Source organism: Gobio gobio (assembly GCF_949357685.1).
Source record: "Gobio gobio genome assembly, chromosome: 1".
NCBI lineage: Eukaryota > Metazoa > Chordata > Actinopteri > Cypriniformes > Gobionidae > Gobio > Gobio gobio.
Window position 1 is genome coordinate 40,117,022 of NC_137097.1, and position 12,613 is coordinate 40,129,634.

The following is a 12,613-nucleotide window of genomic DNA, read 5'->3' on the forward strand; positions in this document are numbered from 1 at the left end:
AGACATGCATAATGTTACAAAATTACCTTTCAATTCATCACATAATCCTTTTTTTCCAACATTGATAATAATAAGAGTTGTTTCTTGAGTATAAAATCATCATATTAGAATGATGGATCATGTGACACTGAAAATTTGGATAGTGATGCTGAAAATTCAGCTTTGCATCACCAGAATAAATTAGATTTTAAAATATATTACAATATAAAACAGCTATTATAAATTGCAGTAATATTTCACAAATATTAGCCTACTGTTTTATAGTATTTTAGATTATATAAATGCTGCTTTGATGAGAATAAGAGACTTCTTTAAAAAAAAAAATTACTGACCACAAACTTCACACATCATCTGTTACTTTTCTACCCACACACTCATTATGACTTTATAGAACTACATTGTTATGGCCACAATGGTTTACTACTTACTACTTTGTTTATATTCCATTGTTCTGAAGGATCAACGTGTGATTCCCATCACAGAATTTAGCAGAACTGGTTCAATGTGCCTCCAGCTCCAACTTGCAAATATTTTTCCTCCTACAGCAAGTTAGGGACAGTCTGTTTATACTATATGATGTGCTTGCAGTAACTGAACATTATTTATGGCATGTCAGGACCAAACATGCCTGCTGTAGAGAAAAGCTTAACCTCAATTTCTGTCTAAATATTAAGCTAACATAACGAAATTAGGCCTACTAAAAATCTACTCGAGAACAGACAGGAAAAATTACAGGACAACATTGCATTGTTTTGGTAAACGTCCCAGTGGTTTAAGAAGACTCTGTGTTCTGATGACGCCTGGGCCACAAGTTCAAGGCTACGAGTCCGTTTTCCACAGTGTTTTTACTCTGCTGCTAATTTGTCTAGTTAAACAATCGATAATGTGTCCCCAATATTTATAAACCATAAGATAAATAATAAAAAAAATCTTACATTATTCGATTCATTTTTAATAATAATAAAAAAAAATAATGCTGATCACTTTCAGACAACCTATTAGGTTACAGTGCACCCATACACAAAAGGTGTCTAAGTGTTATTTGTTGTTTTCTATCTAATCTATGCGTGATAATCATAAACCCTTAAAGGTTTTTCACTTGAGAAAGCAAACCATTAAGATAGCCTAATGTGTTTATGACTGCGGTTTCCTTTTACTCTGTTTCTACGCATATGGTCATTAATGTATAGTAAATTAAATATGTCAAGGTCACAAAATTACGGATGTGATTTAGATTTATGATATATTATTTAGTTTTACGACATATGCCAGCCTTGAGAGGTATTTTCACAGGATAGAACAGATGTTCTGGTTTATACAGCAGCAGTCTCGTCCAGATCAGGCTACGCTTATCAGATCATCACGTTTTTCGCATTATTATTTTGTTCCCCGCCATAAATGATAAGCAGGTAATTGCTGAAAATTTCTCGTCCCTCTTCTACTAGGAAAGTGGAATTGCTTGGGATGGGCGTGGCCTGCAGTTGACCACGCCCTCTATTGTGAAACTCTTAAATCACACCATCTAATTCCAACATCCACGTCACGAAGCCCGCCCACGCTAGGGACCCCGTTCAAATTCGCATGGTTCAAGTTCAACCACCACATCACAAATACTTGCGTTGAGTTCTCCTCTTCTGAAGTATAGCTATCTCCCCGCAGAGTCAAACCAACAGGATTTCACCTGCTCTATCAGAGCCATTTATTTATTACAAACATCCATATTCCACAATACAAACCAATACAATAAACAGAAAAACGAGGGGCTACAGCTCATTGAGAGACAATGGGGATCTCATTAATGTTTTTACTGGCAGTTACTTTCTTCTGTCCTGTTCAGACAGGTGAGTAAACAGGTTTACTCTCTCTTTAGGGGTCTTTAATGATCATAAATTACATTTATTCTTACTACTTGTAGCTATTTTATAATCCTGTTATCAGTGTATAAATGTATTTAACCTATATAGAAATTGTTTTCAGCATCTACAAATATTTAAACACAGTTACACACAGTTAGACTTAAGTGGCCAATCTGATCTGTAAGGTAGTTTTACTTATTTTTTCTTGCCACAATTTATATAAGCAATGTATTTATATGTATATTATGAATGAATAAATACAACATTTTCCTTTCTGCATTGATGACGTTTACATAATTCTTGTTGGCTCTTAAAATATTTAAAGAAAAATAGAAATATGTTCTGATTATATTATGATAGAATTTTGTTTAATGATGCTAAATTGAATAGCCTACATTGCAGATGTGTTATTGCTTTCTATTGAACGCAAACTAGCCTTTGCATCATTCACTACTGTTTTGCTCAACACAAATGAATTCTCCATCCTCACGAAGCAGGGCAAAACATAGTATTGCCTTACAGTAACCACATGTGTGTGTATATACTGTCCATGTCTCTCCTATAGGGGCCCCATAGTAATTCCGCACACATGCTTTTCCCAGAAGTTCTAAATAATTTGCAGTGTATGATGTCACAAGGACAGTAGAGTAGCATAGATCCAAGGGCATGAACCAGAAACCTGTAGGAACATGGCTTCAAACTTCTATTCTACCAAAACAAGATGCATTAATCATTTTGTCAGATTAGAAAAATAAAGATTTAAAGGAGACATAATAGCTATGCTTATGTTGTTTGGACTCTCATTGTTGGTTTGGCAGGTCTTTCTGGATTGGATCGGGTGTAGATTAACTGGATAAGTTGTTGTGGAGGAATGTTTGAATAGCATTGCTATTTGTATGTTTGAATGTTTTTGTTGAGATGCCACTTTTTGGCATTCTCTATTCTGGAAAAAATAAAACACAATAAAAACATATATACAAATGCATAGTCTTCAGCTGTAGCCATGGTATGTTCGGGTGTAGTTGTAGATTATATAGATAGGCTTCTTATCTCTAGCTATATGCAATCTTCATATTATTGACAGGTTTCACCCATGTGCACTACACATGTTGACCTAACTGTTAGGTCTGACAGATCATTTTATAGACAACAGCACTGATGGTTTTATTGAACACCGTTAACCTCATTCACTTAGGAGAAAAGTGAAAGATATATTCGAGAAATATGCTTCTGTTCTCTCTTAGCTGGGTATCTACACATTTGGACTTGTCTGTTATGATGCATTATAGTTTCCAATGCAATGTGATAAAGCAGATACATAACACCGTTGTGTGTTTTGATCCACCATGAAGATATCTTGATAGCCTGTTTAGATAATTAGAGACACTGAGAGAGTGTAGAAATGTGCATGAAAAAAAGCAAACAGTTGCATTCTGTGGCTACTAGGGATGGGACGGTATGAACATTTCATATCACAACTGGCTACCAACTTCGACTGTGTCTGTAAACAATGAACAATGCATTATGCTTTGGAGAGATAATGTATGATGTCAAGCCAAGGTCATAAACAGAGTTTTATATCAACGGAAGGTTTGTCTTTCAATACTGATAAGACCTGTCTACATGTTCAATTTGGTAATCATTAATCAGTTTATGTTCACATTTGCATGACAAAATAGACCATTAATCCTGATAGGATGATCACAGTTTGAGGATGTTGCAAAATGGTCAATATAAAGTTAATATTTTTCTACATTAATGTGTGAAGTTGCTAAATTACTTGGTAATCACAGGCTAATGAACTGTACTACTTGATGTAAGAGCAATTTTTTTGCGATTTATTCATTTTTAAACTGTACACTGTAAGAAATAAAAACAGAAAATGTACTGGTCATTTTCTGCCAGGACATTATCCAGTAATTTTATGGAAATTTCCATAAAAACACAAACTAATGCAGTGTAATTCAAAATACAGATAAGATACCTGTAAAAAAAAACAAATACGCAAAATTCCCATATATTTATACAGTACAATGTGTCCTATTTTTACGGACTTTTTTTTTTTTTACGTTTATCTAATGATACTGGCATTGACACCCACTTTTGTATTACAAAGCAGGAAGAACTTGTCACCGTCTTTGCCCATACTTGTTGAAATCTGTAAATCATAGTTGGACATGGATAACACAGTTCCCAGTCTTGGCACTCATTCAGTCCTAGCCCTCTAGTATTTTAGATTATATTTTAATGTGACCACAAATTACTAAAAAAGCAAGCTTAAGGTGTTAGATAATGTGTCACTTATGAGAAGCATCACTTATGTCTCTACCTGACAGGTGTCTTGACTTGTGATCCACGGCAGTATCAGTGTGGCAATGGAAAGTGCATCACATCGAGATGGGTTTGTGATGAAACTGATGACTGTGGAGACGGCACCGATGAACTTCCTGCTGCCTGCTGTAAGTGTTCCTCCACCAAAGATAAGTCAATTGTCCTGAAGAAGTAGTATGTTGGTGTAACATTGACGAGAGTATAGGCGTATGAGCTTTTCGTAAAAATTTTCCTGCACTGATTGTGCATGGAAAAATCGTAAAAAGTATTTAAATGTGGTTGGTCAGGTCAAGTTTTATTTATAGAGCACAAGTTTAACACAACCGTACTTTACAATACTATACAAAAAAAAAAATCTATAGTTGAAAATTCTACACTCGTTTTGGTGGCTGAAAGAAATGTATTCCTCCAAAACCGCATTTTGTGGGAACAGGTACAGAAAATTAGTTTCACTGAGTAAGGTAGCAGTGAGTTTTGGGCTCTCTCTGATTCTGGCCATTTTGATGTTATGTTTGATAAAATTCTGTATTTTGTTAGAATGTTTGAAGAATTTTTTATTTTATTTTTTTACATTTAATAGAGTTATTACATTTTTAGTGTTAGGTGAGAGCTGTGTAAAAAGGTGATCTAAATGTAAAAATAAGCAAAAAAGAGCATGAATTAAATATCCAATTTCAACCGGCATCTAAAAAAACTGATCCCTTGCTGCTAGCCCCACTCACATTTTCATGAAATCTTGTTTTTTTTTCTCTCTTTCAGTGATGAAGACCTGCAGACCCAGTGAATTCAGTTGTGGTGGGCGACTAAACCAGTGCGTGCCTAAGACCTGGAATTGTGACGGCAAAGCGGACTGTGAGAATGGTGCAGATGAGCAAGGCTGTGGTGAGTGACATCTTGAAATGTATATCTTCATGTTTCTGTCAGTGTGCATGTGTGTTGAAAATCTCCATCCCCACTTACAGCTCCTCGGCAGTGTCTGGGTGGCGAATTCCAGTGCGGCAATAGCCAGTGTGTGACGACTGCGTTTGTGTGTGATGGTGAGAGAGACTGTGACGACGGCACTGATGAAGTCTCCTGTCCGCCCACCACGTGTAGCTCCAACTCCTTCAGGTGCAACAGTGCACAGTGTGTGCCTCGATTGTGGGTCTGCGATGGAGATGCTGACTGTGCTGACGGCTCCGACGAATTGCCTCATAAATGCAGCCCAGGGACGCCTAAACCTACCAAAAACCCATGCTCCTCTATGGAATTCCATTGTGACAGTGGGGAATGCATACACAGTAGCTGGAAATGCGATGGGGGAGAAGACTGCTTGGATCGCTCGGATGAGAAAAACTGCTGTAAGAAATAAGACTTGTTAATATAACTTTTGCCAGTTCATCCTGCTGTTCTTAAAGGAATGTACCACGTTGAATACAAGTTAAGCTCTGTTAAACTGACATGCAGATAATCTTTGCATAGCACACACTGGGATAGCAGGAATGATCTGTTTGCATAGAGAAAACACCCACAAGAATTACCTTGAATAATAATGCATAACTAGTATCTCATTCGTCCTAGAATAGTAGTCTCACTACTAAAAGCATGATAAAGACAACTTCACAGTGACATAACATAACAATAATAATGAACATTAACAACTTAAAAAGCACTGATCTGTGTCACCTGACTGCTGCAGATTCATGTCGCAGTTGATAGTGTTGCCATTGAAACGCTCGTGACCGAATGCAATGATTGGAAGAAAATTCCTTCCACAGATTATATAAATACATATACACACACACACTTATATCACTTTACACTTTGTTACACTACAACCTCATCAGGCACTTTTTGTAATCAGCATGTAGCCATTTTTCATCAAGGCATAAATAACTCTTTTGCTTTTTCCATATGAACAGCCTTGCCCACATGCCGACCGGATGAGTTCCAATGTGGAGACGGATCTTGCATTCATGGCAGCCGGCAGTGCAACCACGTATATGACTGCAAAGATTCGAGTGATGAGCTGGGCTGTGTTAATGGTGAACCATATGAATTATTCCCTTTACATAATTGATATGCAAAACATATGCTTTAGGTGTTACTCTGATATGCTTCACTTACATTTGTCCTCTCTGAATTTCAGCAACCCATTGTGATCCACCACACAGGTTTAAGTGCCGGAGCGGTGAATGCATCGGCATGGATAAAGTTTGCAACAAGCAACGAGACTGTAGAGATTGGTCCGATGAGCCATTGCGAGAATGCGGTAAGTATCACAGCATTTAAGGAGGCACATTGATTTTGTAGACCTGGATCTTCTTGTCATGGTTTCCGAGTAAAATCCGGTTTGGGCAACAATTTGTGATTTTTAAATTCACAGATTCTAACGAGTGTCTTTACAACAACGGTGGTTGCTCTCATATCTGTAATGACCTGAAGATTGGTTACGAGTGTCTGTGTCCCACTGGCTTCCAATTGGTGAACAAGAGGCGCTGTGAAGGTAAGAATCTGAAATTGGTTCCCATACTGAAACAGATAAGTCATAGCATGTTTCACCTCGGATAACAGACCTGGGTGCAGATCCAGTTCAAAGAATGATTTAATATGGACTTCAAACTTATTTGCTTTTTCTGAGCTGGAAATAAGGTCAGAGTTTGTTCAGTAAGTCCATGCTGTTGCTACCTGTAATGATTCAGTGGTTTTACGTACACCGTATTGATGCAGCAAAGCCCTCATTTTTGTTTGTTTTCCTCAGACATCGATGAGTGCGCCAACCCAGACACCTGCAGCCAAATCTGTGTCAACCAGATGGGTAGTTACAAGTGTGAGTGCGAAGATGGCTACCAAGTGGACCCAGCCAGCAAGGCCTGCAAAGCTATTGGTACAGATTTTAAACTTGCAAATGGTCCTTTTCCATGGTTACATTCTGATAAACTCATACTCATATTCAAACATGGTTCTACAGGAACCATCGCCTACTTATTTTTCACTAATCGCCATGAGGTAAGGAAGATGACCCTGGATCGTAGCGAGTATGCACGTGTCATTCCCAGCCTAAAGAACGTTGTGGCTCTGGATCTGAATGTTGCTTCCAGGGAGATCTTCTGGTCGGATTTATCCTACAAAAAGATATACCGGTAAAGAGAGGATCTTTGGACTCATGGCCAGTTTTGGGTCTCTGAGGATTGTTTGCTTGTTACCCAACAGACCGGTGCCTAGTGTCATATTTTGTATTTCTTTCCCAGAGCACCAATGGATACTGCAGATGACTCCTCCCAACACAGCGTTGTGATTGGCAGTGACTTGGATGCACCTGAAGGTATCGCTGTCGACTGGATCCATGGAAACATCTACTGGACAGACAGTATCAAAGGTGCCATATCTGTGGCCACAGCGGATGGAAGCAGACGCAAGACTCTCTTCAAAGACAACCTGGCCAAGCCACGAGCTATAGTGGTCGACCCTATTAAGAAGTACGTCATGTCTCCGAAACATGTAGGGGAAAACTATGTGGGAAAGTTACTATGTTAAATCTTCTCCGATTTGTTGTAGCTTCATGTTCTGGACTGATTGGGGCACGCCAGCCAAGATCGAGAGAGGTGGTCTTAATGGAGGGGACCGCAGTGCACTAGTTACGGATAACATTGTCTGGCCCAACGGAATAACCCTTGGTATGAACTTGTCCACTTGCATAACTGTTCAACTCTCCACAGAGTGCATAAGTGTACATTTGGTAACTTTGGTCCTTTCTCATACCTAGACCTTTTGAACCAGCGTCTGTACTGGGTTGACTCCAAACTACATACTCTCTCCAGCATCAGTGTACAGGGAGGTAGTCGGCGTACACTAATCATTGACCAAGGCAAACTTGCTCACCCATTGGGTCTAACTGTTTTTGAGGTAATATTTTCAGACTCTTTTTGAACTTGTTGAAAGACCTTTTTAGGAGGTTACCTCGATGCTAAAGAATTCTTCATCTTCAGGAGAAAGTGTTTTGGACGGATGTGAGCAATAACGCAATTCTAAGTGCAAATCGTGTGACTGGAGGAAACATCACAAAAGTGGCGGAACACCTCTCATCACCAGAGGACATTGTCCTGTACCACAACCTCAAACAGCCCACTGGTATGTTGGCCGGTATATAGCCGTCAATTTGACTTTTTAATAGTACCTTCCAAGTTACCATTCAGTGAGTTATTTTCCAATTCAAAACTAAATTCTTCTGAATTCTGACTGTCCTCCCAGGAATCAACTGGTGCAGGGTCAACAACGGTGGCTGTGAGTTCCTGTGCCTTGCTGCTCCTCAAATCAGTAAATTCTCCCCCAAGTACACATGTGCCTGCCCAGACAACATGATGTTGGCCAAAGACATGCGAAAATGTATTCGAGGCAAGTCAGATTTGATTTGGTGCATGTTTTCAAGACTGGGATTAGGTTTTTAATGTAATTCCTGCTGATTCCCACATCCAACACATCTGTTTTTATTTTGAACAGCTGTAGTCACACCAGCATCTCCTGTCAGGCCTGAAATGGTTACAACTAGTCATCCTCAAGTACCTTCAAAGACAACACCGAAATCTGTTGGCCCTTCCACTACCAATGGGCAACCTACACCTATTCCTGCTCATGTGACTCCAAACCGACCCACTGAAGCTGCCCCTTTCAAGCCTTCCCAAACCACAACAAAACTTCCTTTATCCACCCAGACAGGTATGTCTTGCTTTATCCACCTAGACCTTACCCTCTGTCCAGGTCTCCTTTTCCTAGCAAATCCAAACAAACCCAACCCTAATCTCAAGAGCCTAGAGATTGCCCAAGATGATTTTTTACAAGTGATTGTGATTTCTCCATAGATGACCACTACAGTAATGTTAAAGCTGTCTCCGAACCGTCATCTTCCACACCGTGGGCCTTGTACATTGTGGTTCCTCTTGGTGAGTGCTTCAGTGTGAATGTTTAAACAGGTAAAATAAAATATGCTGTGTTATAAAACCTAGTGAGTTGCCTACAAATTTGAAGGCCTTATGAAGATGCGCTCTGGACACAGAGGCCAGGTAGGCGACTTCAAGTAACAGAGTTATCGACACATTTTTTTTCTGTATTATGACGTACATCCAGGTGAAAAAAATGTAGGGTGGGGACTTGGTTTTATTCATTGGTCGTTGATTGGATGGAGGCAGATCTTAATGCAAGCTTCTAGTCAAAAGGGGTGGGGTTTATGGGAATTAAATGATTGGAGGAGTCCAGCATACATCACCAGAGAGAAGTCTGTCGTCTTCACCGGAAGGTCAAGTTATGATTAACAATTACAATGCCAAAAAAAGAAATGCACAAATAAATCCTGAGATACCTCATTCTAGCCAAATTCTAAAGCAGCATCATATATATTTTTTGCAATCAAGACAATCCCAAAATGCATTGCAATGAGCTCAGAAAAAAAAGAAAAGTGCAGTAAGCGATTTTTCAAAAAACGCTGTTGAAAATTTGGTCGGACCGAGCACCACAACAATTGTGTAGCCAGTCTGCATTAGGGGGTGTATGATGGTGGTGGAGAGATAGTGAGCAAGAGGGAGATCTGAAGAAAGACTGTTCAAAGAGAAATGACAGACAATACAAAAGAGGATAGCTCAGAGGAATATGACTGGAAACGAAGGGTTACGATCAGGCAAGGGCTTTAGGACCCGCGTTAATATCAGAAAAGCTTTCCAGCTCTGGAGAGAGTGAAGCGGGAAGGAATGAAAATGGATGCTGAGGTTGTGTTGTTTCTGCTCCATATGTGAGTAACATTGGTTTTGCTTCACAGAACCAAGATATGCTGTTGTTGTAATGTTAGCTCTAGTAACTGGACAGTTTTGAGTGGTATTGTTTGTCTGGAGCTGCTGGCGACGAACAACCAACTCTTGTGTACTGTACAATAATGCAATGAAGAGAGGGGGTGGGTTTGTTTGGGTTGATTTAAAATATCAACAGTGTTCACAACAATTCTGGGAGATCAATCGACACAGCGAGAGAAAAGTTCGATACAAATAAATTTAATTCCTACTGGAAAAAAAGATTGAGTGTTGACTTTGTATATTAGAGTATTGGTTTAACGACATGTTAATGGCAATCTCTATTAAAATCAGTTGTGAGTCACGTAAGGAGAGGTTCCATGCAAAGCAACTCACTTGGTTTTGTAATGGCATGATGCTCTTCAAAACGCTCTTCTATTCTGTTCTCTTCTCTATTCTATCATTTCAAAACTCCTATTCTAATTTGAATGTCTTATTATCTTCTCCAAGCAATCCTGTGTTTGGTTGCGGGTGGCGCTGTGCTGTTCTGGAGAAAGTGGCGTCAGAAAAATACCAACAGCATCCACTTTGACAACCCGGTTTATCAAAAGACCACTGAGGACCAGGTGCACTTATGCAGAAACCAGAGTTCTGATGGCTATTTTTACCCACAGGTAAAATATTTTCAATATTTTATGAAAAAAAAATGTCTTAGAGCACAATATTCATGATCGTATATTAGCCTTGGCTAATGTCTTAGAGCATCTAAGTTTACTAATAAGCCTATTTGTCTGGTATATAAGGTAACTGATGTGTCTAATAATGATGGTCTTATTTGGCTTTCACAGAGACAGATTGTGAATCTTGATGATGAAATATAATGTTGACATTGAGGTCCATGCTGAAACTGACAACGTTGCAAGACTAGAGCCATATTTAATGTCTTACCTACTTGGAAGTCAGTTCTTCAGCAAAACCACATCTGGGGAACAATGGAGATACAAACCGCCTTTCCACACAAAGCAATCAGAGCAAAAAACAATCCAGTGCTGATGATTCAGGACAGACTAAAAAAAAACAAAAAACAGAGAAGCTCAAACAACAACAACAACAACAACAACAACCTCAGCTTATCAAGACTGCTTAGCACTTCACTAAATATAAATTATATAAAAATTATATATACATAGATATATTTTAAAAGCACTTACAAATCAAGGTTTTATTTTCACAAGATGTCCATGATCAGTTATTGTAAATATTACATATATGTATGTATATTTTAAAGAGTTAAAATAAATTTTATTTGTATTTTTTTCAGGGTTTTTTTGGAGAGGGATAAAAAAAAACATTGTATACCCTTAACGTTTTTCAAAACATTTGGTTAATATATTTTAACTAATTAAAGATGCAGTACATTTTAACATTTTATGCAAAAAATAGACAATTTACTGCCATAAGCTGTGCAGAACATTTTATGCAAAAATAGACCATTTACTGTCATAAGCTGTGCAGAGTTAGTTTTCTTAATGCTTTTATGGCATTGTTTACACCATTTTTTGAGCCAAAATGGTCAACGTTACATATGAAACTGCTTGTTTACTATAAAAAGACTCTCTCATACGCAGTATTGATTTTGGGGTTACTTTTCTTAATCACTATTATCATCTCAGCAAGTGATTCCTTACAAAATTTATAATGAAAATTGTGAAAATGTGGAGGATTTATGCCAAATACTGTTCAGGGAGTCAGGGAATGTCCCTCACTTTTTATTACAAGCATGTTGTAATCAAGGCGATGTGACACATTTGTCTTACATTCTCTATGTGAATGTGTAAATAATATATTTTTCTCTGTAAATATGTTTATTATGGCATATATTATATATATTGCATTTGTATTTTTAAGTATACAGTATTGTATATAAAGAAATGTTTTATTTATTTTTTTGAATCTAAATCTTTGGATGGAAATTGGCTCTCTTTGCTGTGTACTATGTCAGTTGTTTATTTGTAAAATAAATTATGTACATTCTGATTGATTAATTAATATGATGCATTTTATAAAAAGTCAATCACAACTGTTCTTGACCTGTGTTTAATCATTACTTGAAATAAATATTTTGATATTTACTAAATATTACTTAGTGTTTTTAATGTAGTAATTTTGTCATGACAAACATTTCGGGCTGCTTAATATTACAAAATCCAATATGTCCAGTACACTTCACAGCTTTAGTAAAGTGAAGTGAATGAAAACACCAGGATCAGTTTCAGCAGATGAGAAGATCAAATGGTGAAATCCTTGAAATCTGCTGAATGTAAACCTTTTTATGGAGCACATGAGACCCAGACAGAAAATTACTTTATACCCACATCACAAAGGCAATGTAAATGCGAACCTAAAGGCCTATATATATATATATATATATATATATATATATATATATATATATATATATATATATATATATATATATATATATATATATACACACACATATATACATACAGGTGACTGTGTTTAGAAAAAGTAGATTTTCTGCTGGATGCATATATAATTAAGCTAGATGTAGAGTAAAACCACAAAGGAACGATAATAAAGCCATGACTTGTATGACTGGTATTCTAGGAAATGAGGTGATTTCTAGGAAAGGGATTTCTAGGAAAA

At 37.6% G+C, this 12,613-nt stretch overlaps 1 protein-coding gene across 1 annotated transcript; it reads left to right on the forward strand.

The window, feature by feature from the left end:
* The first annotated feature begins 1,572 nt into the window (after window positions 1-1,572).
* On the forward strand, window positions 1,573-11,099 carry LOC307134153 (low-density lipoprotein receptor-like). Its single transcript, XM_079829670.1, has 18 exons — window positions 1,573-1,841; window positions 4,193-4,315; window positions 4,947-5,069; window positions 5,150-5,527; window positions 6,089-6,211; window positions 6,316-6,438; window positions 6,553-6,672; window positions 6,928-7,053; window positions 7,138-7,309; window positions 7,418-7,645; window positions 7,725-7,843; window positions 7,933-8,072; window positions 8,156-8,297; window positions 8,418-8,561; window positions 8,667-8,882; window positions 9,026-9,106; window positions 10,454-10,617; window positions 10,792-11,099. The coding sequence occupies exons 1-18, from the start codon at window positions 1,784-1,786 to the stop codon at window positions 10,822-10,824; spliced, it is 2,613 nt and encodes an 870-aa protein (XP_079685796.1). The 5' UTR covers window positions 1,573-1,783; the 3' UTR covers window positions 10,825-11,099.
* The last annotated feature ends 1,514 nt before the right edge of the window (window positions 11,100-12,613 follow it).

What these genes read in the sequence shown, in the direction of transcription:
- LOC307134153 (XM_079829670.1), top strand. Translation starts at nt 1,784, where the DNA reads ATGGGGATCTCATTAATGTTTTTACTGGCAGTTACTTTCTTCTGTCCT. An exon ending in TGAGCCATTGCGAGAATGCG is followed by an intron (nt 6,439 to 6,552) that starts GTAAGTATCACA and finishes TTAAATTCACAG; the next exon opens with ATTCTAACGAGTGTCTTTAC. An exon ending in GAACAAGAGGCGCTGTGAAG is followed by an intron (nt 6,673 to 6,927) that starts GTAAGAATCTGA and finishes TGTTTTCCTCAG; the next exon opens with ACATCGATGAGTGCGCCAAC.